The sequence below is a fragment of the Monodon monoceros genome, unplaced genomic scaffold (genome assembly GCF_005190385.1).
Source record: "Monodon monoceros isolate NGI ecotype Baffin Bay Population unplaced genomic scaffold, NGI_Narwhal_1 Super_Scaffold_4, whole genome shotgun sequence".
NCBI classification, from domain to species: Eukaryota; Metazoa; Chordata; class Mammalia; order Artiodactyla; family Monodontidae; genus Monodon; species Monodon monoceros.
Genome location: NW_021703781.1, coordinates 5,281,499 through 5,308,729, shown reverse-complemented (window position 1 = coordinate 5,308,729; position 27,231 = coordinate 5,281,499). Strand labels below are relative to the sequence as shown.

The following is a 27,231-nucleotide window of genomic DNA, read 5'->3' as shown; positions in this document are numbered from 1 at the left end:
ACTATACATAGAGAATCCTAAAGATGCCACTAGAAAACTACTACAGCTAATCAATGAATTTGGTAAAGCTGCAGGATATAAAATTAATACACAAAAATCTCTTGCATTTCTATACACTGATGATGAAAAATCTGAAAGAGAAATTAAGGAAACACTCCCATTTACCATTCCAACGAAAAGAATAAAATACCTAGGAATAAACCTACCTAGGGAGAGAAAAGACATGTATGCAGAAAACTATAAGACACTGATGAAAGAAATTAAAGATGATACAAACAGATGGAGAGATATACCATGTTCTTGGATTGGAAGAATCAATAATGTGAAAATGACTACTACCCAAAGCAATCTACAGATTCCATGCAATCCCTATCAAATTACCAATGACATATTTTACAGAACCAGAACAAAAAAATCTTAAAATTTGTATGGAAACAGAAAAGACCCGGAATAGTAAAAGCAGTCTTGAGGGAAAATAATGGAGCTGGAGGAATGAGACTCCCTGGCTTCAGACTATACTACAAAGCTACAGTAATTAAGACAGTATGGTACTGGCACAAAACCAGAAATATAGATCAATGGAACAGGAAAGAAAGCCCAGAGATAAACCCACGCACCTATGGTCAACTAATCTATGACAAAGGAGGCAAGGATATACAATGGAGAAAAGAGACAGTCTCTTCAATAAGTGGTGCTGGGAAAACTGGACAGCTACATGTAAAAGAATGAAATTAGAATACTCCCTGACACCATACACAAAAAAACACTCAAAATGGAGTCGAGACCTAAATGTAAGACTGGACACTATAAAACTCTTAGAGGAAAACATAGGAAAAACCCTCTTTGACATAAATCCCAGCAAGATATTTTTTGATCCACCTCCTGGAGTAATGGAAATAACAACAAAAATAAACATATGGGACTTAATGAAACTTAAAGGCTTTTGCACAACAAAGGAAACTACAAACAAGACGAAAGGACAACCCTCAGAAAGAAAAGAAAAAAGAAAGGAAGGGAAAGGAAGGGATAGGAAAGGAAAGGAAAGGGGGAGAGACCTTCAAGATGGAGGAGTGAGACGTGGAGATCACCTTCCTCTCCACAAATACATCAGGAATACATCTATATGTGGAACAACTCCTACAGAACACCTACTGAACGCTGGCAGACAATCTCAGACTTCCCAAAAGGCAAGAAACTCCCCCACGTACCTGGGTACAGCAAAAGAAAAAAGGAAAAACAGAGACAAAAGAATAGGGACGGGACCTGCACCAGTGGGAGGGAGCCGTGAAGGAGGAAAAGTTTCCACACACTAGGAAGGACCTTCACTGGCAAGACAGGTAGTGGGGGGGGGGGTAAGATCGGAGCCACAGAGGACAGCGCAGCCACAGGGGTGCAGAGGGCAAAGCAGAGAGATTCCCGCACAGAACATGGGTGCTGACCAGCACTCATCAGCCCGAGAGGCTTGTCTGCTCACCCGCCAGGGAGAGGACTGGGGTTGGCTGTGTGAACACAGCCTGAAGGGCGCTAGTGTGCCACAGCTAGCCGGGAGGGAGTCAAGGAAAAAGTCTGGACCTGCCTAAGAGGCAAGAGACCATTGTTTCAGGGTGTGCGAGGAGAGGGGATTCAGAGCACCGCCTAAACGAGCTCCAGAAACGGGCGCGAGCTGCGGCTATCAGTGCGGACCCCAGAGACGGGCATGAGACGCTAAGGCTGCTGCTGCCGCCACCAAGAAGCCTGTGTGCAAGCACAGGTCACTATCCACACCTCCCCTCCCCGGAGCCTGTGCAGCCCGCCTCTGCCAGAGTCCCAGGATGCAGGGACAAATTCCCCGGGAGAACACACGGCGCACCTCAGGCTGGTGCAACGTCACGCTGGCCTCTGCCGCCGCAGGCTCGCCCCGCATTCCATACACCTCCCTCCCCACGGCCTAAGTGAGCCAGAGCCCCCGAAGCAGCTGCTACTTTAACGCTATCCTGTCTGGGCGGGAACAGATGCCCTCAGGTGACCTACATGCAGAGGCGGGTCAAATCCAAAGCTGAACCCCAGGAGCTGTGTGAACAGAGAAGAGAAAGGGAAATCTCTCCCAGCAGCCTCAGGAGCAGGGGATTAAATCTCCACAGTCAACCTGATGTACCCCGCATCTGTGGAATACCTGAATAGACAACGAATCACCCCAAAATTGAGGCAGTAGACTCTGGGAGCAACTGTAGACTTGGGGTTTGCTTTCTGCATATAATTCGTTTCTGGTTTTATGTTTATCTTAGTTTAGTATTTAGAGCTTATTATCATTCGATTTATTTACTGATTTGGTTGCTCTCTTCCTTCTTTTTAACATATAGATATATATATATTCTTTTCCTTTTTCTCTTTTTGTGAGTATGTATGTGCATGCTTCTTTGTGTGATTTTGTCTGTATAGCTTAGCTTTTACCATTTCTCCTAGCGTTCTGTCTGTCCATTTTTGTTTATTTTTAATATAATTTTTAGCGCTTGTTATCATTGGTGGATTTGCTTTTCTGTTTGGTTACTCCCTCTTTCTTTTTTTAAAATTAAGTTTTAGTTTTTTAATTTTCAATAATTTTTAAAATACCTTTCTTTCAATTATTTTTTCCTCCCCTCCCCTCCCCTCCCTTCCTTCCTTTTCTTTTTTTTTCCCTTTTCTCCTGAGCCATGTGGCTGGCAGGGTCTTGGTGCTCCGGCGGTGTGTCAGGCCTGTGCCTCTGAGGTGGGAGAGCTGAGTTCAAGACACTGGTCCACCAGAGACCCCTCAGCTGCATGTAATATCAAACAGCAAAAGCTCTCCCAGAGACCTCAACACTGAGACCCAGCTCCACTCAACAACCAGCAAGCTACAGTGCTGGACAGCCTATGCCAAACAACTAGCAAGGCAGGAACACAACCCCACCCATTAGCAGAGAGGCTGCCTCAAATATAATAAGGTCACAGACACCCCAAAACACACCACCAGACGTGGTCCTGCCCACCATAAAGACAATATCCAGCCTCATCCACCAAAACACAGGCACTAGTCCCCTCCACCAGGAAGCCTACACACCCACTGAACCAACCTTAGCCACTGGGGGCAGACACCAAAAACAGCGGGAACTATGAGCCTGCAGCCTGCGAAAAGGAGACCCCAAACACAGTAAGATAAGCAAAATGAGAAGACAGAAAAACACACAGCAGATGAAGGAGCAAGATAAAAACCCACCAGACCTAACAAATGAAGAGGAAATAGGCAGTCTACCTGAAAAAGAATTCAGAGTAATGATAGTAAAGATGATCCACAATCTTGGAAATAGAATGGAGAAAACTCAAGAAACGTTTAACAAGGACCTACCAGAACTAAAGAGCAAGCAAACAATGATGGACAACACAATAAATGAAATTAAAAATTCTCTAGAAGGAATCAATAGCAGAATAACTGAGGCAGAAGAATGGATAAGTGACCTGGAAGATAAAATAGTGGAAATAACTATTGCAGAGCAGAATAAAGAAAAAAGAATGAAAAGAATTGAGGACAGTCTCAGAAACCTCTGGGACAACATTAAATGCACCAACATTCGAATTATAGGGGTCGCAGAAGAAGAAGAGAAAAAGAAAGGGACTGAGAAAATATTTGAAGAGAGTATAGTTGAAAACTTCCCTAATTCAGGAAAGGAAATAGTTAATCAAGTCCAGGAAGCGCAGAGAGTCCCATACAGGATAAATCCAAGCAGAAACACGCCAAGACACATATTAATCAAACTATCAAAAATTAAATACAAAGAAAAAATATTAAAAGCAGCAAGGGAAAAACAACAAATAACATACAAGGGAATCCCCATTATGTTGACAGCTGATCTTTCAGCAGAAACTCTACGAGCCAGAAGGGAGTGGCAGGACATATTTAAAGTGATGAAAGGGAAAAACCTACAACCAAGATTACTCTACCCAGCAAGGATCTCATTCAGAGTTGACGCAGAAATTAAATACTTTACAGACAAACAAAAGCTAAGAGAATTCAGCACCACCAAACCAGCTTTACAACAAATGCTAAAGGAACTTCTCTAGGCAGGAAACACAAGAGAAGGAAAAGACCTACAATAACAAACCTAAAACAATTAAGAAAATGGTAACAGGAACATGCATATCGATAATTACCTTAAATGTAAATGGATTAAATGCTCCAACCAAAAGACACAGACTGGCTGAATGGATACAAAAAGGAGGCCCATGAGATGCTAAGGCTGCTGCTGTAGCCACCAAGAAGCCTGTGTAGCTATCAATGGAACAGGATAGAACAGAACAGGATAGAAAGCCCAGAGATAAACCCATGCACATATGGTCACCTTATTTTTGATAAAGGAGGCAAGAATACACAATGGAGAAAAGACAGCCTCTTCAATAAATGGTGCTGTGAAAACTGGACAGCTACATGTAAAAGAATGAAATTAGAACACTTCCTAACACCATACACAAAAATAAACTCAATATGGATTAAAGTCCTAAATGTAAGGCCAGACACTATAAAACTCTTAGAAAACATATAGGCTGAACACTATTACATAAAAAACAGCAAGATCCTTTTTGACCCACCTCCTACAGAAATGGAAATAAAAACAAAAATTAACAAATAGGACCTAATGAAACTTAAAAGCTTTTGCACAGCAAAGGAAACCATAAACAAGACCAAAAGACAACCCTTAGAATGGGAGAAAATATTTGCAAATGAAGCAACTGGCAAAGGATTAATCTCCAAACTTTACAAGCAGCTCATGCAGCTCAATACCAGAAAAACAAACAACCCAATCCAAAAATGGGCAGAAGACCTTAACAGACATTTCTCCAAAGAAGATATACATATAGTCAACAAACAATACATACAGCCAACAAACACATTAAAGAATGCTCAACATCACTAATTATTAGAGAAATGCAAATCAAAACTACAGTGAGGTATCACCTCACACTGGTCAGAATGGCCATCATGAAAAAATCTACAAACAATAAATGCTGGAGAGGGTGTGGAGAAAAGGGAACCCTCTTACACCGTTGGTGGAAATGTAAATTGATACAGCCACTATGGAGAACAGTTTGGAGGTTCCTTAAAAAACTAAAAATAGAACTACCGTATGACCCAGCAATCCCACTACTGGGCATATACCCTGAGAAAACCATAATTCAAAAAGAGTTATGTACCACAACATTCACTGGAGCTCTATTTACAACAGCCAGGACATGGAAGCAACCTAAGTGTCCACTGACAGATGAATGGATAAATAAGATGTGGCACATATATACAATGGAATATTACTCAGTCATAAAAAGAAATGAAACTGAGTTATTTGTAGTGAGGTGGATGGACCTAGAGTCTGTAATACAGAGTGAAGTAAGGCAGAAAGAGAAAAACAAATACCGTATGCTAACACATATATATGGAATCTAAAAAAAAAAAAAAGAAAAGAAAAATGGTTATGAAGAACCAAGGGGCAGGACAGGAATAAAGATGCAGATGTAGAGAATGGACCTGAGGACATGGGGAGGGGGAAGGGTAAGCTGGGACGAAGTGAGAGAGTGTCATGGACATATATACACTACCAAATGTCAAACAGATAGCTAGTGGGAAGCAGCCGCATAGCACAGGGAGATCAACTCAGTGATTTGTGACCACCTAGAGGGGTGGGATAGGGAGGGTGGGAGGGAGATGCAAGAGGGAAGAGATATGGGGATATACGTATAAGTGATTCACTGTTATAAAGCAGAAACTAACCATTGTAAAGCAATTATATTGCAGTAAAGATGTTAAAAATATATATACATAAATGCAAAAATAATAAATACTCAAACTTCACAAAATAAATAAATAAAAGAAACAAAAAAGGAAGGGGAAGGAAAGGCGAAAGGAACGAAGGAAGAAAAGGAGGGAGGGAGGGAGGAGGAAAGAAAAGAACACATAGATACAGAGAACAGATCAGATTGGTGGTGCCAGAGGTGGAGGATGGAGGTGGCTAAAATGGGTGAAAGAGGTCGAAAGGTACAAACTTCCAGCTATAAAATAAGTAAGTCCTGGAGAGATCTTAAAATTCTCAAAAATGTATAAGTATGTGTGGTGATATACGTGAAGTAGACTTATTGTGGTGATAGTTTCACAATGTATACAAACACTGAATCATTATGTTGTATACCTGAAACTAATATTATGTCAATTATATCTCAATAAAAAAGGAAATACAAGTAAAATGATGCTACAGAAACAGATAAATATATACCAAATCATAAGTTAAAAACGGTAACACAAAATTGTATTTATATCAATTTAAACTACAACATACACATGGATTAACGATAAGAGAAATTCCACAAATATTACTTCATTTTTGAGCTTAGGATTATGGGAATTCAAGATTTTTAATTAGTGTTTAAAGTTTACTCAGAAGATATTTTAAGGTTGACTTAATATAAAATAGCAACACTGAATAATTAGATAAGTGTGTAATCAAATAAAGCCATGGATATCACAGGATATTGTCACAGAAAGAAAACAACTGTATATCAGAGGTATATATAACTTGGTTGTTAGTTTCCTCAAAACTGGTGTTATAAAGCACTGCTGAGAAGCCTACCCAGAAACTACAAAATAAATACACACACACAAATCATAAATTACCTGCCATAGGAGGGACAACGCCAGAAAAACGCACTGTTGCATGTTCTCCATTAACTTCGACTCTCCGACCAATGACATCTGATGTCAAAGTGTCATTCATCATAACATTGCCGGAATCCAAAATATGAGGAGATCTAGGAAGAAAACACAACATTGACAAGGACGTAGTAAAACTCTTAAAAAAATATTTTTTTTAACTTTACGTAGCTATTCATGAGGTCAACGCTTCTACCCAATTTAGTCTTCACATTTTGGTGAAGGGAAGAACCTAAAGGTTTAGGTACCAGACTCTCAGAATTTGACTTTACTTTACTCTCTAACTATATTTTGATAATTTAATCCTTTTTTAAGAAAGCTCGCTTAACTCCAGTTAGCTCACATCACATGACTGAAGGGGGTGGGAAGGGAAGGAGAATAGAAGAGAGGGGGATAAAGGTTACAGAGAAAAGGGAAAGGAAACAGGCAGCATGGTTCTCTCTCCAGGAAGGAGAAACACAAATCCACAGATGCAGGAAGGAACGCGTACAATGAAAAATTCAGGGAATTCCCTTGCGATCCAGTGGTTAGGACTCTGCACTTCCACTGCCAAGAGTGCAGGTTTGATCCCTGGTCGGGGAGCTAAGATTCCACAAGCTGCATGGTGCAGCAAAAAAAGAAAATTTCAGAACCCTAAAAACAAGGAGCCTAAGAGAAAAGTATCATCTATCTAGGAATGATCACTAGGTCCAACTCCCACTTCAACAAGTTGGTTTCTTCAACAGATGAAAAAGAGCAAGATGGAAGGAAAACAAAGAGATTAAAAGAAACTTAAGAGAAATGTAAGCCAACTGCAATGTACAGACTTCATTTAGAACCTAAATTCTTAAAAACTGTAAATAACTTTCAAAATAAATTATGAGAAAACTGAAAATTTGAATGCTGACTAAATAGTTGATGATATTCAAGAATAATTGCTTCCCATAAGGCAAAGACAAAATCCATTTATTTTGGGAAAAAAAGGGAAAGCATAATGGTTAAATTTTTAGCTGTGGTAATGGTATAGTGGTTACTTTTTTTTTTTTTTTTTTTTTTGCGATACGCGGACCTCTCACTGCTGTGGCCTCTCCCGTTGCGGAGCACAGGCTCCGGACACGCAGGCTCAGCGGCCATGGCTCACGGGCCTAGCCGCTCCGCGGCATGTGGGATCTTCCTGGACTGGGGCATGAACCCGTGTCCCCTGCATCAGCAGGTGGACTCTCAAACACTGCGCCACCAGGGAAGCCCAAGGTTAGGACTTTTTGTAAGACTTTATATTTCACAGAAATACACATTAAATTATTTACAGATTTTCCTGTATTTTAGACGTATCACACCAGTGGCAGTATAGACAATACACTGAAAGGAAGTTAAAAGCAGAGTGGCCAGTTAGGGAAATATTGCTGTAATTTGGGTGAAAACAATGACCGCTTGAGCCAAGGCACTCGCCTCCATCCATTCATTCAACACATACTAAGCACTGACCACATGCTGGCTAATGCATGGACCTCACACCGCACACAGTAAACCCTACATGTGTGATTCCTGCCTCAGAAGCTTACAGTCCAGTGGCAGTTAGACTTGAGAGAAGGGTATGGATTTTAGAGAAAGTTAAGAGCTAGAACGGGGTCTGGAGATTAAATGGATAGAAATGGTAAAATTGAAGACTAGGAAGACAAGATTTTGTCTAGGGTTTATGGTGGTGCCAGACACCAACATGAGGAATACAATAGGAAGTCTAGGCTTGGGAGGGAAGAGAGTTTGTTTGAGGTGCCTACAGAATGTCATGATGGACTTAGGACTCTAGTTCAAAAGACACGTTTTCACTAGAAGTGTGTTTTTGGGAGTCATCAGCACAATTTATAACTGATAACCATGACAGTGGATGAGACTGAAAGTGTATTAGGTGCAAAGAAAAGAGGGTGGAAAGAAAAAGAGAGTCACTGACAGAACCCTGGGGAAATATAATATTTAAAAGAAAAAGGGAAAAAACCCCTAAGAAAAAGTCAGAGGAAAACCTGGTTTTCTTTTATTCTTTCTGGCTTTTCCTCCTCTGGCTCAGCAAGTGGTACTGGGAAAGCTGGACAGCCCCATGTAATAAATCAATGAAGTTAGAACACACCCTCTCACCATACACAAAAATAAACTCAAAATGGCTTAAAGACTTAAGACATGACACCATAAAACTCCTAGAAGAGATCATAGGCAAAACACTATCTGACATAAATTGTACCAATGTTTTAAGTCAGTCTCCCAATGCAACAGAAATAAAAGCAAAAATAAACAAATGGGATCTAATCAAACTTAGAAGTTTTTGCACAGCAAAGGAAACCATAAACAAAATGAAGACAACCTACAGAATGGGAGAAAATATTTGTAAATGATGCGACTGACAAGGGCTTAATTTCCAAAATATACAAACAGCTCCTACAGCTCAACAACAAAAAAACAAACAACCCAATCGAAAAAATGGGCGGAAGACATAAAGAGACATTTCTCCAAAGAAATACAGATGGCCAATAAGCACATGAAAAGATGCTCAAAGTTGCTAATTATTAGAGAAATGCAAATCAAAACTACAATGGACTATTTAACATGGGTCAGAATGGCCATCATTAAAAAGTCTACAAATGACAAATGCTGGAGAGGGTGTGGAGAAAAAGGAACCCTCCTACACTGTTGGTGGGAATGTAAGTTGGTACAGTCACTGTGGAAAACAGTATGGAGGTTCCTCAGAAAACTAAAAATAGAATTATCATATGATCCAGCAACCCCACTCCTAGGCATATATCCAGACAAAACTATAATTCAAAAAGACATATGCACCCCTATGTTCATAGCAGCACTATTCACAATAGCCAAGACATGGAAACAACCTAAATGTCCATCAACAGAGGAATGGATAAAGAAGATGTGGTACGTATATACAATGGAATACTACTCAGCCATAAAAAAGAACGAAATAATATCATCTGCAGCAACATGGATGCAACTAGGGATTATCATACTAAGTGAAGTCAGAAAGAGAAAGACAAATACCATATGACATCACCTATATGTGGAATCTAAAATATGACACAAATGAACCTATCTATGAAACAGAATCAGGGACACAGAGAACAGACTGGTGGCTGCCAACGTGAAGGGAGTTGAGGGAGGGATGGAGTGGGAGGCTGGGGTTAGCAGATTTAAGGTTTTATATATAGGATGGATAAACAACAAGGTCCTACTTGTATAGTACAGAGAACTATATTCAATATACTATTATAAACTATATAGAAAAGAATATTTAAAAAAATGTATATATATGTATAACTGAATCACTTTGCTGTACAGAAGAAATTAACACAACATTGTAAATCAGCTATGCTTCAATCAAAAAAAATACTGATTGGGACTTCCCTGGTGGTCCAGTGGTTAAGAATCTGCCTTCCAATGCAGGGGATGCAGGTTTGATCTCTGGTCAGGGAACTAAGATCCGACATGCCACAGGGCAACTAAGCCCGTGCACTCTAGTTCCTGCACACCACAACTATAGAGCCCATGCGCTCTAGAGCCCGTGCCCCACAATGAAGAGCCTGTGCGCCACAACTAAGACCTGATGCAGCCAAATAAATAAATATCTTTTTAAATATTGCTTTAAAAAATAAATAAATACAGGCAAACCTCTGAGATGCTGTGTGTTTGGTTCTATAACACCAAAATAAGGTGAATATCGCAATTAAAAAAGGAGGCGGGGGGCTGAATTTTGACGGTTTAAATACCGGAGGACAAAACCACCACCACCAACAAAAAGAAAGAAACAAACAAACAAAGATAAACATGGGAGGACAGGGCAGTCAGGAAGGGGCCAACATCTAGATCTAAACTTGCCTGGTAGTTGAAAAGCAAAAGGGAAATCAGCCCAGAACCTCAAATTGGTGGGAAAAGTCAAAACAGTTCAGACAAGTTGATGATAAAGTCAATAGGAAGGTGAGGCAGGTGTGAGGAAGCCATGTTTTAGTAAGCTTAGACACATGTGGAGTCAGCAGCTAAGAGGTCTGGTCAGTAGGTAGGGCCCAAATCACAAGCCTGTGGTCAGAGGCGAAGTTCTAGCCCTTGAGGAGAAAAACTGGTAAGATCACTGTAGAGCACCATTCCTACAAGAAGTTAGTATCAACAGTAGGCCGAATCTTGGTTCCATGAACCAGAGTGCATGGGTGTTAATCAAACCCAGAAACTCACAAACAGGCCCCACAGTCAGTGTGAAGCTCTGGGCCAGGGCTCGGCCTAAGGGGACCACCTTGCAGATCAGGCTCACAGCGAGAATATCTTGGCGAGAAGAACGGGTCAGTGGTCAACTGGTGATTAGGAAACCAAGTGGCATAAATGGCAGAAGTGAGGAAAGAAGACATTAGGAAGTCGTTCTCATTTTCATTTAACATACATAAGTAATTCATGAATTATAAAGTTCCTTCACCTGCTCGATCCTATTTGATCTCTAGTAACTATTATTTTTTTTTAATAAATTTATTTTCTTTGGCTGTCTTGGGTCTTTGTTGCTGCTTGCAGGCTTTCTCTAGTTGTGGCGAGCGGGGTCTACTCTTCAGTGCAGTGCTCGTGCTTCTCATTGCGGAAGCTTCTCTTGTTGCGGAGCACGGGCTCTAGGGCACGTGGGCTTCAGTAGTTGTGGCTTGTAGGCTCTAGAGCACAGCCTCAGTAGTTGCGGCACATGGGCTTAGTTGCTCCACAGCATGTGAGACCTTCTCGGACCAGGGCTCGAACCCATGTCCCCTGTATTGGCAGGCGAATTCTTAACCACTGCGCCACCAGGGAAGCCCAGTAACAATTCTTTTCATTCCCATCTCTATGTCGTGCCCACAGGACCTGAGATCATTAGGTAGAAGGTATCTAAGGTCAGTAATTAATTGGCTCTGCATCATGTTTTTGTTTTGTTGGGTTTTTGGCCCTGCTGCACGGCTTGTGATTTTAGTTCCCCAAACAGGGACTGAACCTGGGCCCTTGGCAGTGAAAGCATGGAGTCCTAACCACTGGACTGCCAGGGAAGGCCCTGTATCATGTGTTTTTGATGATCCTGTCTAGTCTCTTAACCCTTCTAATAATTGTTTCTTGATATTGTGAGCTTCTGTGAGGGTCCAGAAACGATCCTTGTCTTGGTGACCTATGCCTTGGTTCTCTCTCCCTCTGGCCAGTCACCCAATAAGTCCCTATATTCTTTGTTTTTTTTTGTTTTGTTTTGTTTTTTTTTTTTTGCGGTACGCAGGCCTCTCTCACGGGCCCAGCCGCTCCGCGGCATTTGGGATCTTCCCGGACCAGGGCATGAACCCACGTCCCCTGCATCGGCAGGCGGACTCTCAACCACTGCGCCACCAGGGAAGCCCCCTATATTCTTTGGTTAGACCCACTTGATGCCAGTTACTGGTCCACCCTGGACCTCCATGGCCTGTTGCTAACACCGCCACTTCGATCACCCCTAACCCAAGCCCTCCCTCTCAGTTAGTGTCTAGTCAAACTGTCCTGAAGTCAGGTGCTCACTTAGTTATGAGTGGCATGTCACTGTTCCTTGGTTAGGTGCATCCAGGCGCCAAGTGAGCCTTGGTTAAGCCTTTTATTTAAATATATTGGGTTGGCCAAAAAGTGCCTTCAGTTTTTAAGTAAAAGTAAAAGACAATTCTCATTTTCACCAAGAACTTTATTGAACAACGTATTCACCCTTTTTGTTCCACTACGTTCTGCCATTTTCCAGGCAACTTCATAATTCCATCTTCCCAAAGCTTTTTATCTTTTTGAGAAAAGAACTGTTCCAGGTGCCTTTTACAGTCTTCCAGGGAATTGAAATTTTTTCCATTAACATAATTTTGTAAAGACCTAAATAAATGGAAATCCAAAGGTACAATGACTGGTGAATATGGCGGATGAATCAGAACTTCCCAGCCAAGCTGGAACAGTTTTTGCCTGGTCATCAAAGAAACATGCAGTCTTATGTTATCCTGATGGAAGATGATGCCTTCTCTGTTGACTAATTCTAGATGGTTTTCGTCCAGTGCTGCTTCCAGTTGGTCTAACTGGGAGCAGTACTTGTTGGAATTAATCGCTTGGTTTTCTGGAAAGAACTCATAATAGAGGACTCCCTTCCAATCCCAGCATATACACAACGTCATCTTCTTTGGATGAAGGCCAGTCTTTGGTGTGGTTGGTGGTGGTCAATTTCAATTGCCCCATGATCTCTTCCATTCCACGTTGTTGTACAGTATCCACTTTTCATAGCCTGTCATTATCTGTTTTAAAAGTGGAACGTTTTCGTAACATTTAAGTAGAGAATCGCATGCAGAAATACGGTCAAGGTTTTTTTCGCTTAACTTACGTGGAGCCCAAACATCAAAGAGATTAATGTAACCAAGCTGGTGCAAATGATCTTCAGTGCTTGATTTGGTTTGAGTATGTCGGCTATCTCCCGCATGGTATAATGTTGATTGTTCTCAATTAATGTCTTGATTTGATTGCTATCAACTTCAACTGGTCTACCTGACCGTGGAGCATCGTGCAACCAGAAATCTCCAGCACAAAACTTCGCAAATCACTTTTAACAAATTCAATCAGTCACAGCACCTTCTCCATACACTGCACAAATCTTTTTGTGTGTTTCGGTTGCATTTTTACCTTTCTTGAAATAATAAACCATAATATGCCGAAAATGTTGCTTTTTTCCTTCCATCTTCAATATTAAAATGGACAAACACAAAAATTCACCAATATTTATGTCTTTTTTTAAATGCACACTGATATGACAGCTGTCACATACAATCTAACAAAATTGTTTCGAATGAAGTTAAAAACAACTAAGTGCTACTAGAGCAATCATACCAAAAAAAACCAAACAAACTTTTTGGCCAACCCAATACATGTTCACTAATTAATGAAGACAGCCCATTTAATTTTCAAGTGACTCTGCTTACTGAATAACAGTTCTTTAAAAAGAGAAGAAATATACCACCCTACCTATCATTTCCACCTACTGATTTTGGTACTGCCCTCTGCAGCTATAGAGAATCAAACTATTCCCTTTTCCAGCTGACATTTAAATATTTGAAGGCCACGGGCTTCCCTGGTGGCGCAGTGATTGAGAGTCCGCCTGCCGATGGGGGGGACGTGGGTTCGTGCCCCAGTCTGGGAGGATACCGCGTGCCGCGGAGCAGCTGGGCCCGTGGGCCATGGCTGCTGAGCCTGCGTGTCGGGAGCCTGTGCTCCGCGACGGGAGAGGCCGCAGCGGTGGGAGGCCCGCATACTGCAAAAAATATATATATATATTTGAAGGCCACTATTATGTTATTATTTCTCCTCTCTCCTCTTCCTGTCCCCACCTCCTAAACCCTTTCCCAGGGTAAACATTCCCAGCTCCACCCTCATGTGAATTCCAAGTTCTCCTCCATAATTCATTTACTGATTCTTTTCTTAAAATACAATACCTAAAACTGAAAACCACGTTCCAAATGTGACTTGACCTATGTGTGGGTTCAGTGGTCTGAACATCACACATCTAATAATGTAGCCTAATATTACATTTCACTTTTCCCCCTTTTCATGGGAAAGACTGTTGCTTGCTATTAAGATTACAATGAAATAAACTCTGTACCCATTTCTGAGTTACTATCACTTTCTGATCATAAAATTAAAATGTTGGGCTTCCCTGGTGGCGCAGTGGTTGAGAGTCCGCCTGCCGATGCAGGGGACACGGGTTTGAGCCCCGGTCCAGGAGGATCCCACATGCCACGGAGCGGCTGGGCCCATGAGCCATGGCCGCTCAGCCTGCGCGTCCGGGGCCTGCGCTCCACAGCAGGAGGGGCCACAGCAGTGAGAGGCCCGCGTACCGCAAAAAAACAACAACAACAAAAAAAATTAAAATGTTTAAATTTCACTATAATTACATTACCCTAAAAAAGTTTTCAAAAGTTTTAAATGCCCTTTCAAATCTCATTAACATATAAATAGAATTTTATTACAATAGAGATATATAATTTCTGTTCTACTTCTTTTAACATTCTGTAAACATTTTTCTATACAGCCACAGAATCACATTAATCACTTGAATCTTGACATGTAGATACCACAATTGAATCTTTTCTCTATTGTTATGTTTTCATTGTTTACTATCCCAAAGAAAACAGCTGAAAACATCTTTCATTTTTAAATTATTATGTCTTTGAAGTATTTCCTTAGGAAAAATTCTTGAGACAATTATTCCAAGTAAATAAATATGTTTAAGAGTCTAGAAAGCCATGACCAAATTGTCCATCAAAAAAAGTTAATTACTGACACTGACACCAAGACAAAATCTACTTGTTTAATTCTTTCTACAAAGTCCTAGGAATTCTCATCAAGAGCTTTCAAATCAGGTCTTCTCTATCCTGTACTTGTATATCTAATGTTTGAGGTAGAAGTTAATACATTATATTATTATAAATTTAGGACTTTACATTTATATACATTAAACATTCGATAATCCAACATATTATCTCTCCCAGCTGTGTGCTGTGCAATTTTTGTAAAAACAAAGACAAAAAAAGAATATAAGACACTGACTGAAGACCCACGGGTAAAACTTTTCAGTTACAAGCCTATCCAGCTCACATTCAAGAATGTCATGAACTTTGTGAAATGTTTCGCTGAAATCAAAATACAGTCAGCCAGGAGATATACTCTTGTCAATCAAACAGAGGAGGAATGGGCTAAGATAAGGAATACTTTCACTTATTAGCTTATACACCTCTGAGTTGTATGAATGTTTTCGGAACAAGTGATTTTTGTTTTTTTCTATTAATGAGGAGGAAAAGAAGGATGATTTTGAAAAGAGGGAGGAATAATGCACTGTTCTCATCGAATTCCCCTGGCTTGCCCGCTGGTCACTTAGTAGCCATCTGGTTATCAAATCAACTGTCGAGGTATTGCAGTGCCTGTGTTCAAGTGACCCTTATTTTACTTAAATAAGGTCCTAAAGCACATGAGTAATGATGCTGGCAATTCAGATATGCCAAAGAGAAGCCATAAAGTGCTTCCTTTACGTGAAGAGGTGAAAGTTCTCCACTTAATAAGGAAAGAAAATAAAATCATATGCTGAGGTTGCTAAGATCTACAGTAAGAAAAAAACCTATCCGTGAAAATGTGAAGAAAGAAATAGAAATTCACACTAGTTTTGCTGTCATACCTCAAACTGCAAAAGTTATGGCCACGTGCATAATTGGAAAAGGGACTGAATTTGTACAGTATGATACTTTAAGACAAAAACCACATTCACATAACTTTTATTACTTTTATATGATTATAATTGTTCTATTTTATTATTAGTTATTGTTAATCTCTTACTGTGCCTAATTTATAAGTTATAATTTATAAAGTTTAGGAAAAAAACAGAGAATAATTAGGGTTTGGTACTATCTGCAGTTTCAGGGATCCACCGGGGGTCTTGGAACATAACCCCCAAACATAAGGAAGACTATTTTTCTCTTTTTTATGTTTAAAAATGTTTAGGATTTAAAGTTAAAACAGATATATTACTAAAAGATGAAAAAAAGAAAAGAAAGAGGGGGCTTCCCTGGTGGCACAGTGGTTGGGAATCCACCTGCCAGTGCAGGGGACACGGGTTCCAGCCCTGGTCTGGGAGGGTCCAACGTGCTGTGGAGCAACTAGGCCCATGCACCACAGCTGCTGAGCCTGCGCTCTAGAGCCCACTTGCTGCGACTGCTGAGGCCCGTGCGCCTAGAGCCTGTGCTCTGCAACAGGAGAGGCCACCGTGGGGAAGGGTGGCCTCTGCTCCCCGCAGCTGGAGGGGGCCTGTGCGCGGCAACGAAGACCCAATGCAGCCAAAAATAAATAAATAAAATATATAAATTTATTTAAAAAAAAAAAGAAGGAAGGGAAGGAAAAAAGGAAAGAAAAGAAAGAAATCTATTACTATACCCAAGGAGTAGGCCTTCTTACACTACTTTTTAGTCTAAATCAATCCTAAAGGCTTTTTTCTTGTCTTCACGTTTTTTCACAAGTTGATTTTGAGGTTCCACCTTACTGATATTTTCTTAAGAGGTTTGTTCAAGGGTCTAAAAGTCATTGGTTTGGGACTTTTTCCATTTTTAGTAATCCCCTTTGCATTTTTCTATGCATATCTTTTTCACCTAATTTTTGAATGGATGATACTTAAAAGTACAAAAAGGAACACACTGAAAGTCTCCCTTCCACTCTAGCCAGTCATTCTCCCTTCCCACTGACAACAGCTTTATTTGTATCTTATAGATACTTCCATACATATTTTATGCATATACAAGCAAATACATTCTTTTCTTTCTTTACACAAATGACGGCATACTATATATGTGATTCTACTCCTTATACCTGCATTCAATAATACATGCTAGAAATTTATCCACAGCCATGTCAGGAGCTTTTAAATATTTTATGGCTGCATAGGACTTGTATAGACATAACAATTTATATAACTAGTCCTCAAACTGATTGACATTTAGGTTACTCCCAAGTTTTTTCAACTGCAAAAAATACTGCAAGGATTAATCCTGCACATTTATCTTTTACACTTGTGCAAAAATATCTGTAGTAAACATTCTCAAAATGGGCATTGCTAAGTCAAAGGGTACATGCATTTCTAATTTTGATGAGTAATGACAAATGCCCCTTTCTAGTGGCTGAACCAATTTACAATTCCATTAGCTGTGTATAAGCCCCCGTATCATCACAACCTTTCCCTTCACAGAATATTAACACACTTCTATTTACCTGTCAGTCTGATAAGTGAAATACGTATTTTATTTGCATTTCCTTTTATGAGGGAAGCTAAGCATCTATTCATTTTGATCTCCTTTTCTGTGAACTGCCTGTTCAGAATCTTTTGTCCATTTCCTATTGGTTTATTGATTTTTTTCTTAATTTGTTTTTAAAATCTAAACTGTCTATTTCCTGTATGGTCTTAATGATGAGATACTACATACTTCCTCAAATAAAATAATCTGAAAAGAATTGAAAGGAGGGACTCTAGCAGACATTTGCACACCCACGTTCACAGCAGGATTATTCAGCCAAAAGGTGGGAACAACTCAAATGTCCGTTGATGGATGAATGGATAAACCAAATGCAGTATATACACACAATGGATCATTCAGCCTTAAAAATGAAGGGAATTCTGCCTCATGATATGTGAATGAATCTCAAAAATATTATGCTAAGTGAAATAAGCCAGTCACAAAAGGACAAATATTGGGGAATTCCCTGGTGGCCCAGTGGTTAGGACTCCACGCTTTCAATGCCAAGGGCCCAGGTTCAATCCCCAGTCGGGGAACTAAGATCCCACAAGCCACCTGGCATGGCTCAAAAAAAGAAAAGGACAAATATTGTATGATTCCACTTAAAAGAGGGACCTAGAATAGTCAACTTCAGAGAGAAAGCAGAATGGTGGCTGCCAGTGGCTGCAGCGAGGGGGAAATAAGGAGTTGTTTAATGGTTTTGCAATTTTCAGTTTTGCAAAATTAAGAGAGCTCTGGAGACAGATGGTGCTGATGGTTGACCAATAATATGAATGTACTTAACACTACTAAACTGTACATTTAAAAATGGTTAAGATGGTATATTTTGGACTTCCCTGGTAGCGCAGTGGATAAGACTCCGCACTCCCAATGCAGGGGGCCCAGGTTCCATCTCTGGTCAGGGAACTAGATCCCACATGCATGCCACAACTAAGACCCAGAGCAACCAAAACAAAAAACAAACCAAAAAAAAGATGGTTTTATATTATCTGTATTTTACTACAATTTAAAAAATAATTTGAAATTTAATTCCCCAAATTTTAGGTTTCATATAACTTCGATTCAGCTTTAACTGGGACACTAAATCTTAAAAGTATGGTAATTCTCCATTTTTCAAAATATACTTTCCTGATACCCAAGGAAGCAGTTTGATTATATTCAACATTTTAATTGTTTAGGGAGACTCTCAAAAATACTAGAGTTTCGGGATTCTCTGGTGGCGCAGTGGTTAAGAATCCACCTGCCAATGCAGGGGACCGGGTTTGAGCCCTGGGCCAGGAAGATCCCACATGCCGCGGAGCAACTAAGCCTGTGCACGACAACTACTGAGCCTGTGCTCTAGATCCTGGGAGCCACAACTACTGAGCCCCTGTGCCACAACTACTGAAGCCCGCATGCCTAGAGCCTGTGCTCTGAAACAAAAGACGCCACCACAATGAGAAACATGTGACTGCAACGAAGAGTAGCCTCCACTCGCCGCAACTAGAGAAAGCCCGCGTGCAGCAACGAAGACCCAACACAGCCAAAAATAAATAAATTAATTAAAAAAAATAGTAGTTTCTTTTCCCACAACATTTCAGGATCTTCTACTTCACCTGTTTCTTCCTCCTTGTTAATGAGATTTCAAACCAAAGTAATCTTTTCTCTCATTTTGTTTCTTCCAAGGAATTTAAATGGTCAGGAAAAAAAAAATCAGATCTTGTCCCTAGAAAGGAATGGGCCTCTAGCAGAACTTAAGATAGTTGAAATCTTCGATCACAACTCTTATTTTTGTGCCACTTTTTTGTTTGTTTTAATATTTGTTTATTAGCACAGTAACAAATGCACACTTAAGTAGTCGACGACACAGAACCAATCCAGTGAGCAACTCCTATTCCACGCCTTACAGTTAACAGCTTAAGGTATTTTACTACAGGTTTTCACAAGTCCTGATTCAAACCTCTATCTTTTCACAATAAAGCAGATTTGCATATAAAATAAAATACATTAATACTCATTTCCTATATGGTGTCTTATAGCCACGTGTCCATTTTAATATATGAGATGAGAGTCTCTAAAAGCGGTTAAGTAGTGGGACTTCCCTGGCGGTCCGGTGGTTAATACTCTGCACTTCCACTGCAGGGGGCACAGGTTCGATCCCTGGTCAGGGAACTAAGATCCCACATGCCGCACAGAGCTGGCCAAAAAAAAGCTGTTAAATATCAATATTCCCTTCCAAGAAGGGAAAACTAGTTCCAATTTTTTAAAATAACTGTGTAGTCTTGGAAAGACTTTACGTAAAAGGTCATGTGGGTAACCTATACAAAATTAAGCTGTTTTAAATTTACAGACAAGAAACTGAACCCAAATGTCTATCTTCTCTGTACTGCATTTCAGCTAATATTGCAGAACTAATGATAGTTTTAATAGTTGTTATTACCAATTCTATCTGCTGTAGCAAGATACCTTAAATTACAACAAAATCTTAGGAAATAACACTGAATAATATGTTATAGAAATACTCTACTCTTTACCAACTCCCACCCTCCCCCACCCCTTCAAAATCATAAGCAGCTCTGTGACAGACAAATAACGTAGAGTTGTGAAAACCGGGACTTCCCTCATGGTCCAGTGGGTAAGACTCTATGCTCCCAATGCAGGGGGCCCCAGTTCAAGCCCTGGTCAGGGAACTACATCCTGCATGCATGCCACAACTAAAAGTTCGCATGCCACAACTATGAAGTCCGCATGCTGCAACTAAAAGATCCTGCATGTCACAACTAAGAGTCCACATGCTGCAACTAAAGATCCTGCATGCTGCAACAAAGATCCTAAGTGCCGCAAGTAAGACCCAGCACAGCCTAAATAAATAAATAAATATTTTTTAAAAAAAGAGTTGTGAAAACCCAATTTATGTAGTGTATCTCTTGGCCCACTGTCTGGCCATTCTGTCATGTTCTGCTCTGTTGGTCATATACTGAGAGGCAATACTTCCCACCAAGGGGTCGGCAGGATTACAGTCTGTAAGAAGTGAGCAGATAGAAACGACTTCAGAAACAGCTAGTGCTGGACTCCAATTATCTTTCAATATGTCCAAGCAAATAACTCCTTGGCTGTTAATATTACAGTTCTGTGTCACTTTTGTAATCTGCACTAGGGGAGCAACAACCTTATTCTCCTTCTTACCAAATGATCTATAGCATGATCCATAGATCTCTTCTACTTTTTTCTCCTTTTGTCATTCATGTTTTCCACTCTAATGCCAAAACTCTTGGCTCCCAACAAGTATATGTATATTCCTGATATCCACTATCATTCTCACAAATCTTACACTGGATTGTTTTGAACAAAGACATATATTTCCATTCAAATAATGAGCCTATCCCAGCAAATTTTAGTGATATTCACAGTACTGCATATATCTTCCTAGGAAGGATCACTGAAATCACAAGTTCAGTTACTGTGCTTTTGCCACAATATCTCTTCCTAAATAAAAATTTGGGGCTATTTCTTCCAGGGCTTTCATTATCTATCACACTCTCTCTTCCCAACAGCATCTAATTCAATGTTTCATGGGCAACTTTTTCCCTCTCCATAAAATGTTAGCATCCATTCTTCTCAATCAAGTTTTCTTCATTCTTATTGAAAACTATTTTTCCCAGTGCCTCTGAGAGGCAGAATGAGGTTGATCATTATCTGAGAAGACAAGAAAGGAGAAGAGAGGTCAGGATCTGAGTTACTATACATGTTTATTAGGAATAAAATGTGGGAGGGAATATATCTCAGTGGTTAAGTCATGACCATCAGAAATTCAGATTGGAGGGGGGTCAAGGTTAATTATCTGGCTTCAGTGGATTCAAGAAAGCACAGATGACTCTCCCCCAAAGTGGGGAGAGCACAATAACAGACAGTCCAGGTGGATGATTCTCAGAAACCCTAAGCCTGTCTCCAGGAAGGCTGGTCAAAGAAACATAATACAAGTCATGAGACAGGGGATCAGAGGCAACTAATAAGAGCAAAGTGGGACCAGGAAGTTGGAGTGCTAGGCTGATTACCCATACAGAGCCTAAGCAAGGTGTTCTTTACCTGAGGTCCATAGACTCTCAAGGTATCTCCAAACTGAAGATTTTTCACTAACTTCTAACTGAAATTTAGCATTTCCTAAATTATAAAAATAAGAAAAAAAAATCAGGTGGATTAGCAGCACCGGTGATCAGAATTATTTATGTAACACTACAGCCATTACAGATATCTCAAAATAAATGTTACATTCATCACCACTTCAAAATTACAATATTTATTAGACCTGCCACTAGACTGTTAACATATTAATAAAGAAACACACACCATTTAAAAAAAAAAAAAAAAGGGACTTCCCTGGTAGTCCAATGGTTAAGACTCCGTGCTTCCACTGCAGGGGCATGGGTTCAATCCCTGCTTGGGGAACTAAGATCCTGCATGCCATGCAGTGTGGCCAGAAAAAAAAAAAAGAGAAAAGAAAAAGAAACACACATATTATTATATTACAATTTTAAAAGTATTTTGTTAACTTTATTCCATGTAAATGATTTCATTTGAAATCCTGTTTTTCTGTATTTGAAAACATTCTAAGGAGTTCACAGGCTTCATTAGACTGCTAAGAGGTCTCTATTCTAAATAAAGAATCAATTAAGAAAATTGGAGGACATGAGAGGAATTTAGTGGTGAGTCTCCAGCATCAATAACAAAGCATATGATTGAAAATAAATTACAGCACTGTACAAAGTACTTTCATTTTCCTTATCTTAACTGCACAATATTTATTCAAAATTTTAATAATTTCTCAAATATAACTGTGGGGTATTTTTAAGGGTAAGATTATTTTCTTTTCATAAATTTATTTACTTTATTTCTGGCCGCGTTTGGTCTTCGTTGCTGTGCGTGGGCTTTCTCTAGTTGCAGCGCGTGGGCTTTCTCTAGTTGCAGCGAGCGGGGGCTACTCTTCGTTGCGGTGCACGGGCTTCTCATTGCAGTGGCTTCTCTTGTTGTGGAGCACGGGCTCTAGGTGCGCAGGCTTCAGTAGTTGTGGCTCATGGGCTCTAGCGCGCAGGCTCAGTAGTTGTGGCGCACGGGCTTAGCTGCTCCGTGGCATGTAGGATCTTCCAGGACCAGGGCTTGAACCCATGTCCCCTGTATTGTCAGGCAGATTCTTAACCACTGTGCCATCAGCAAAGCCCCTACTGTGTTATTTTTTAAGAGTGGAAGAATCTTAACTTGGGAAAGGCAAGTAAACAAAGAGCAAGAGTTGCCCCTATGCTGCCAAAATGGTTCTATTTTCTGCGCCTTTCAGCCCAGCATCATCCCCTTTTGGGAAGTGCACTTTCTCTGTCTAGTGGGCTACCATTCCCCCACTACAGGAGTAGACACATGACCCAGGATGGCCAATGTGATGACCCTTCAACCCCGTTTCCTTACATACAGCAAGTGGTCCATGTGTGAAGATCCTAACCCAAACAGAGCCAATCTTTCAGGAAATGACAATGAAAAAAATTAATAAACAGAAACCTCAGTTAAATACTCAGGAGACCAGAAAGGGGGAGCTCTCATGCCCTGCAACCCTAGCAGAGCCCAAAAGGAGGAAAGACTCCTTTTCCTGAAAGTCCACAGCCAAGGGAAAACCATGGACATTTTGTTTACTTAGCCCTCCCAACTTCCTTTTCTCTCTAGAAAAGCCTTCTCCTTCCCTTGCCATGTGGAGACTTGCATGTGGCCCAACATGGCTGTAAACCTGAACTGCAATTCTCTGCTGATCCCAAATAAACCCATCTTTGCTGGAGAGATAACTGGCAGTCCACTTGTTTTAGGTCAACAACATGGACCCTTGAAGAGAGGTCTTTCTCTTTCCCAAAATCTTAAAACAAAAGGACTACTTAAACCTAGAATAGCTGAGGAACACCTTTGCCACTATGTGTGTTTTTTATTTTCAGAAAAAACTTGTCAAGGCCAAACAGAAAAGCAGAGTTAACCCAGCTATGCCTAAAGCCTTTCATTAGCCCAATTAATTGAACCATGAAATTCCTGCTTTTGTTTACATCAGTTTGACCTGGGATTCTTTCTCCTGCAACTGAAAGAATTCTGAAAAATAAGTAAGAATTTAGGTCATTTTTGTTCCTATTTAATGTTATATGGACATTATATGCAGCCAGTGGTCTGGAGAGAAATTCTACCTCTCCAGCTACATGCTAGCTATGGGAGACTGGACAACTTAACCTGTGTCTACATTTCCCCATCTGTAAAATGTAGATAATATTAAGACCACAGGGCTGTTGTAGGAATTAAATGAGTTACTATTCATAGAATTGTTCAACATATAGTAAATATGTTAGTCATTTAAGATCACAACTCCACATTTTTTATGTTGTTTTATTGTGGTAAAAATCACATAACATAAAACATACTACTTTAACCATATTTAACTGTACATTTCAGTGGCACTAGGTACATTCACACTGTTGTGCAACTCTCATCATCGTCCACCTCCCGAATTCTTCACCTTCCTAACTGAAACTCTATCCCCATTAAACACTAATCCCCCATTTCCCCTCCCCACCCCCCGGCCTCTGGCATCTACCAATGTACTTTCTGAGTCTATGAATCTGACTATTCTAGGTACCTTGTATAAGTGGTCAGATTCTATATTTAAATAAAGGAAAAAATTCCACAAATCAAAAGAAATACAAGTTCAAAATAACAGTAGCTGAGGCTGAAAACAAGATGGCGGGGTAAATGAATCTGAACCCACCTCGTCTCATGAAAACACCAAAATGACAACTAACTGCTGAACAACCACTGACAAAAAAAGACTTGAACCTAACAAACAAGATATTCTACACCCAAATACAAAGAAGAAGCCACAATGAGACAGTAGGAGGGGCACTTTCAAAATATAATCAAAATCCCATCCTGCTGGGTGGGCGACCCACAGACTGGAAAATAATATATCACAGAGGTTCTCCTACAGGAGTGAGAGTTCTGAACCCCATGTCAGGCTCTCTAGCCTGGGGGTCGGGCATCAAGAGGAGGAGACCCCAGAGCATTTTGCTTTGAAGGCTAGAGGGGCTTTAGTGCAGGAGCTCCACAGGACTGGGGAAAACAGACTCCACTCTTGTAAGGCACATACAAGTTTTCACATGCACTGGGACCCAGGGCAAAGCAGTGACTCCAGAGAAGCTTAGGCCAGACCTGCCTCTGGGTCTTGCAGGGTCTCCTGGGGAGGTGAGGGCAGCTGTGGTTCACTGTGGGGGCAAGGGCACTGGCCACTGATGCCCAGGGAATACTCACCAGCCAGCATGAGCTCTCCCAGAGGCTGCCGTTTTCGCCCTGAGACCTGGCCCCACCCATAAGTCTGCAGGCTCCATTGCTGGGACACCTCAGGACAAACAACCAACAATGTGGGAACACAGCCCCACACATCAGCAGACAGGCTGCCTAAAGGTGACCTGAGCCAACAGCCACCTATCAACACACTACTTGAGACGGCCCTACCCACCGCAGGGTCAAGACCCAGCTCCACCCACCACTGGGCAAGCACAAGTCCCTCCCACCAGGAAGCCTGCACAAGTCCCTGGACCAACTTCACCCACAAGGAGGCAGACACCAGAACCAAGAAGAATTATGATCCTGAAGCCTGAGGAACAGAGACAACAAACACAGAAAGGCAGACAAAATGAGAGAGCAGAGAAATACGTTCCAGACGAAGGAACAAGATAAAACCCCAGAAGAACAACTAAGTGAAGAGGAGAAAGGCAACCTACATGAAAAAGAATTCAGAGTACTGATAGTAAAGATGATCCAAGATCTTGGAAAAAGACTGCAGGCACAGACTGAGAGGATACAAGAAATGTTTAATAAAGAGTTAAAAACTTTAAAAAACAAACAGAGATGAACAGTAAAATAAACGAAATGAAAAATACACCAGAGAGAATCAATAGCAGAAAAAAAGAGACAGAAGAACAAGTAAGTGACCTGGAAGACAGATCACTGGAAATCACTGACACGGAACAGAATAAAGAAAAAAGAATGAGGGACTCCCTTGGTGGTCCAGTGGTTAAGACTCCATGCTCCCAATGCAGGGGGCCCAGGTTCCATCCCTGGTCAGGGAACTAGATCCTGCATGCTGCAATGAAGAGCTGGCATGCCACAACTAAAGACCCCACATGCAGCAATGAAGATCTCATGTGCTGCAACTGAAATAAAAAAAACACTCCACATGCCACAACTAAAAAGATCCCTCATGCCACAACAAAGATCCCACGTGCTGCAACTAAGAACCCGCATGCCGCAACTAAGACCCAGTGCAGCCAAATAAATAAATAAATATTTTTTAAAAAAAGAAAAGGAAAAAGAATGAAAAGAAATGAGGACAGTCTAAGAGACCTCTAGGACAACATTAAATGCACCAACATTTGCATCATAGGGGTCCCAGGAGGAGAAGAGAGACAGAAAGGGCCTGAGAAAATATTTGAAGAGGTAATAGCTGAAAAATTCCCTAATGTGGGAAAGGAAACATTCACTCAAGTCCAGGAAACGTGAAGAGTCCCATACAGGATTAACCCAAGGAGGAACACACTGAAACACGTATTAATCAAATTAACAAAAATTAAAGACAAAGAGAAAATATTAAAAGCAACAACAGAAAAACAACAAATAACATACAGGGGAATCCCTGTAAGGTTACCAGCTGATTTTTCAGCAGAAACTCTGCAGGCCAGAAGGGAGTTGCACAATATATTTAAAGTGATAAAAGGGAAAAACCTACAACCAAGAATAGTCTACCCAGCAAGGCTCTTGTTCAGGTTTGACAGAGAAATCAAAAGCTTTACAGATAAGCAAAAGCTAGAGAATTCAGCACAACCAAACCAGCTTTACAACAAACACTAAAGGAACTTCTCCAGAAGGAAAACAAAATGCAACAACCAGAAACAAGAAAATTACAAATAGGAAAGTTCACTGGTAAAAGCAAAACTACAGAAAAGGTAGGAAATCATCCACACACAAACATGATATCAAAACCAGCAGCAGTGAGAAAAGAAGAGTACAAATGCAGAATACTGGAAACACATTTGAAATTAAGAGACCCACAACTTAAAACAATCTTGTATATGTATAGACTGCTATATCAAAATCTCATGGTGGGAATTCACTGGTGGTCCAGCAGTTAGTACTATGCGCTTCCACTGCAGAGGGCCCAGGTTTGATCCCTGGTCAGGGAACTAACATCCCACAAGCCATGCGGCATGGCCAAAGAAAACCAAAACCAAAACAAAAAAACCTCATGGTAACCACAATCTGAAATTTTACAATAAATACACACAAAGAAGAAAAAGGAGGACTTCCCTGATGGTCCAGTGGTTAAGACTCTGTGATCCACTGCAGGGGGTGTGGGTTTGATCCCTGGTCTGGGAACTAAGATCCCACATGCTGCGTGGCACAGGCAAAAAAATAAATGAAATAAAGCCATTGCCAAAATTAAAAAAAAAAAAAAGAAGATTAAGAAAAAGGAATCCAAACACAACTCTAAAGTTAGTCATCAAATCACAAGAGAAGAAAAGAGAAAGAGAAGAACAAAGACCTACAAAAACAAATCCAAAACAATGAACAAAATGGCAATAAGAATATACATATCAATAATCAAAGAAGGGCTTCCCTGGTGGCGCAGTAGTTGAGAGTCCGCCTGCCGATGCAGGGGACACAGGTTCGTGCCCTGGTCCAGGAAGATCCCACATGCTACAGAGCGGCTGGGCCC

At 40.6% G+C, this 27,231-nt stretch overlaps 1 protein-coding gene across 4 annotated transcripts in view; it reads right to left on the bottom strand.

Moving 5' to 3' along the window:
• The window catches only part of TBCE (tubulin folding cofactor E), a 109,753-nt gene that overhangs the window by 69,663 nt on the left and 12,859 nt on the right, over positions 1-27,231 (bottom strand). For 2 of the 4 annotated variants that reach the window (XM_029244661.1, XM_029244658.1), the window contains one exon: positions 6,649-6,782. In XM_029244661.1, the coding sequence (XP_029100494.1) occupies positions 6,649-6,751 (103 nt within the window). In that variant the 5' untranslated portion in view covers positions 6,752-6,782. Of the gene's footprint in view, positions 1-6,648; positions 7,723-21,533; positions 21,801-27,231 lie in introns of those variants that run through there. The other 2 variants (XM_029244660.1, XM_029244659.1) reach the window with 2 other exon arrangements.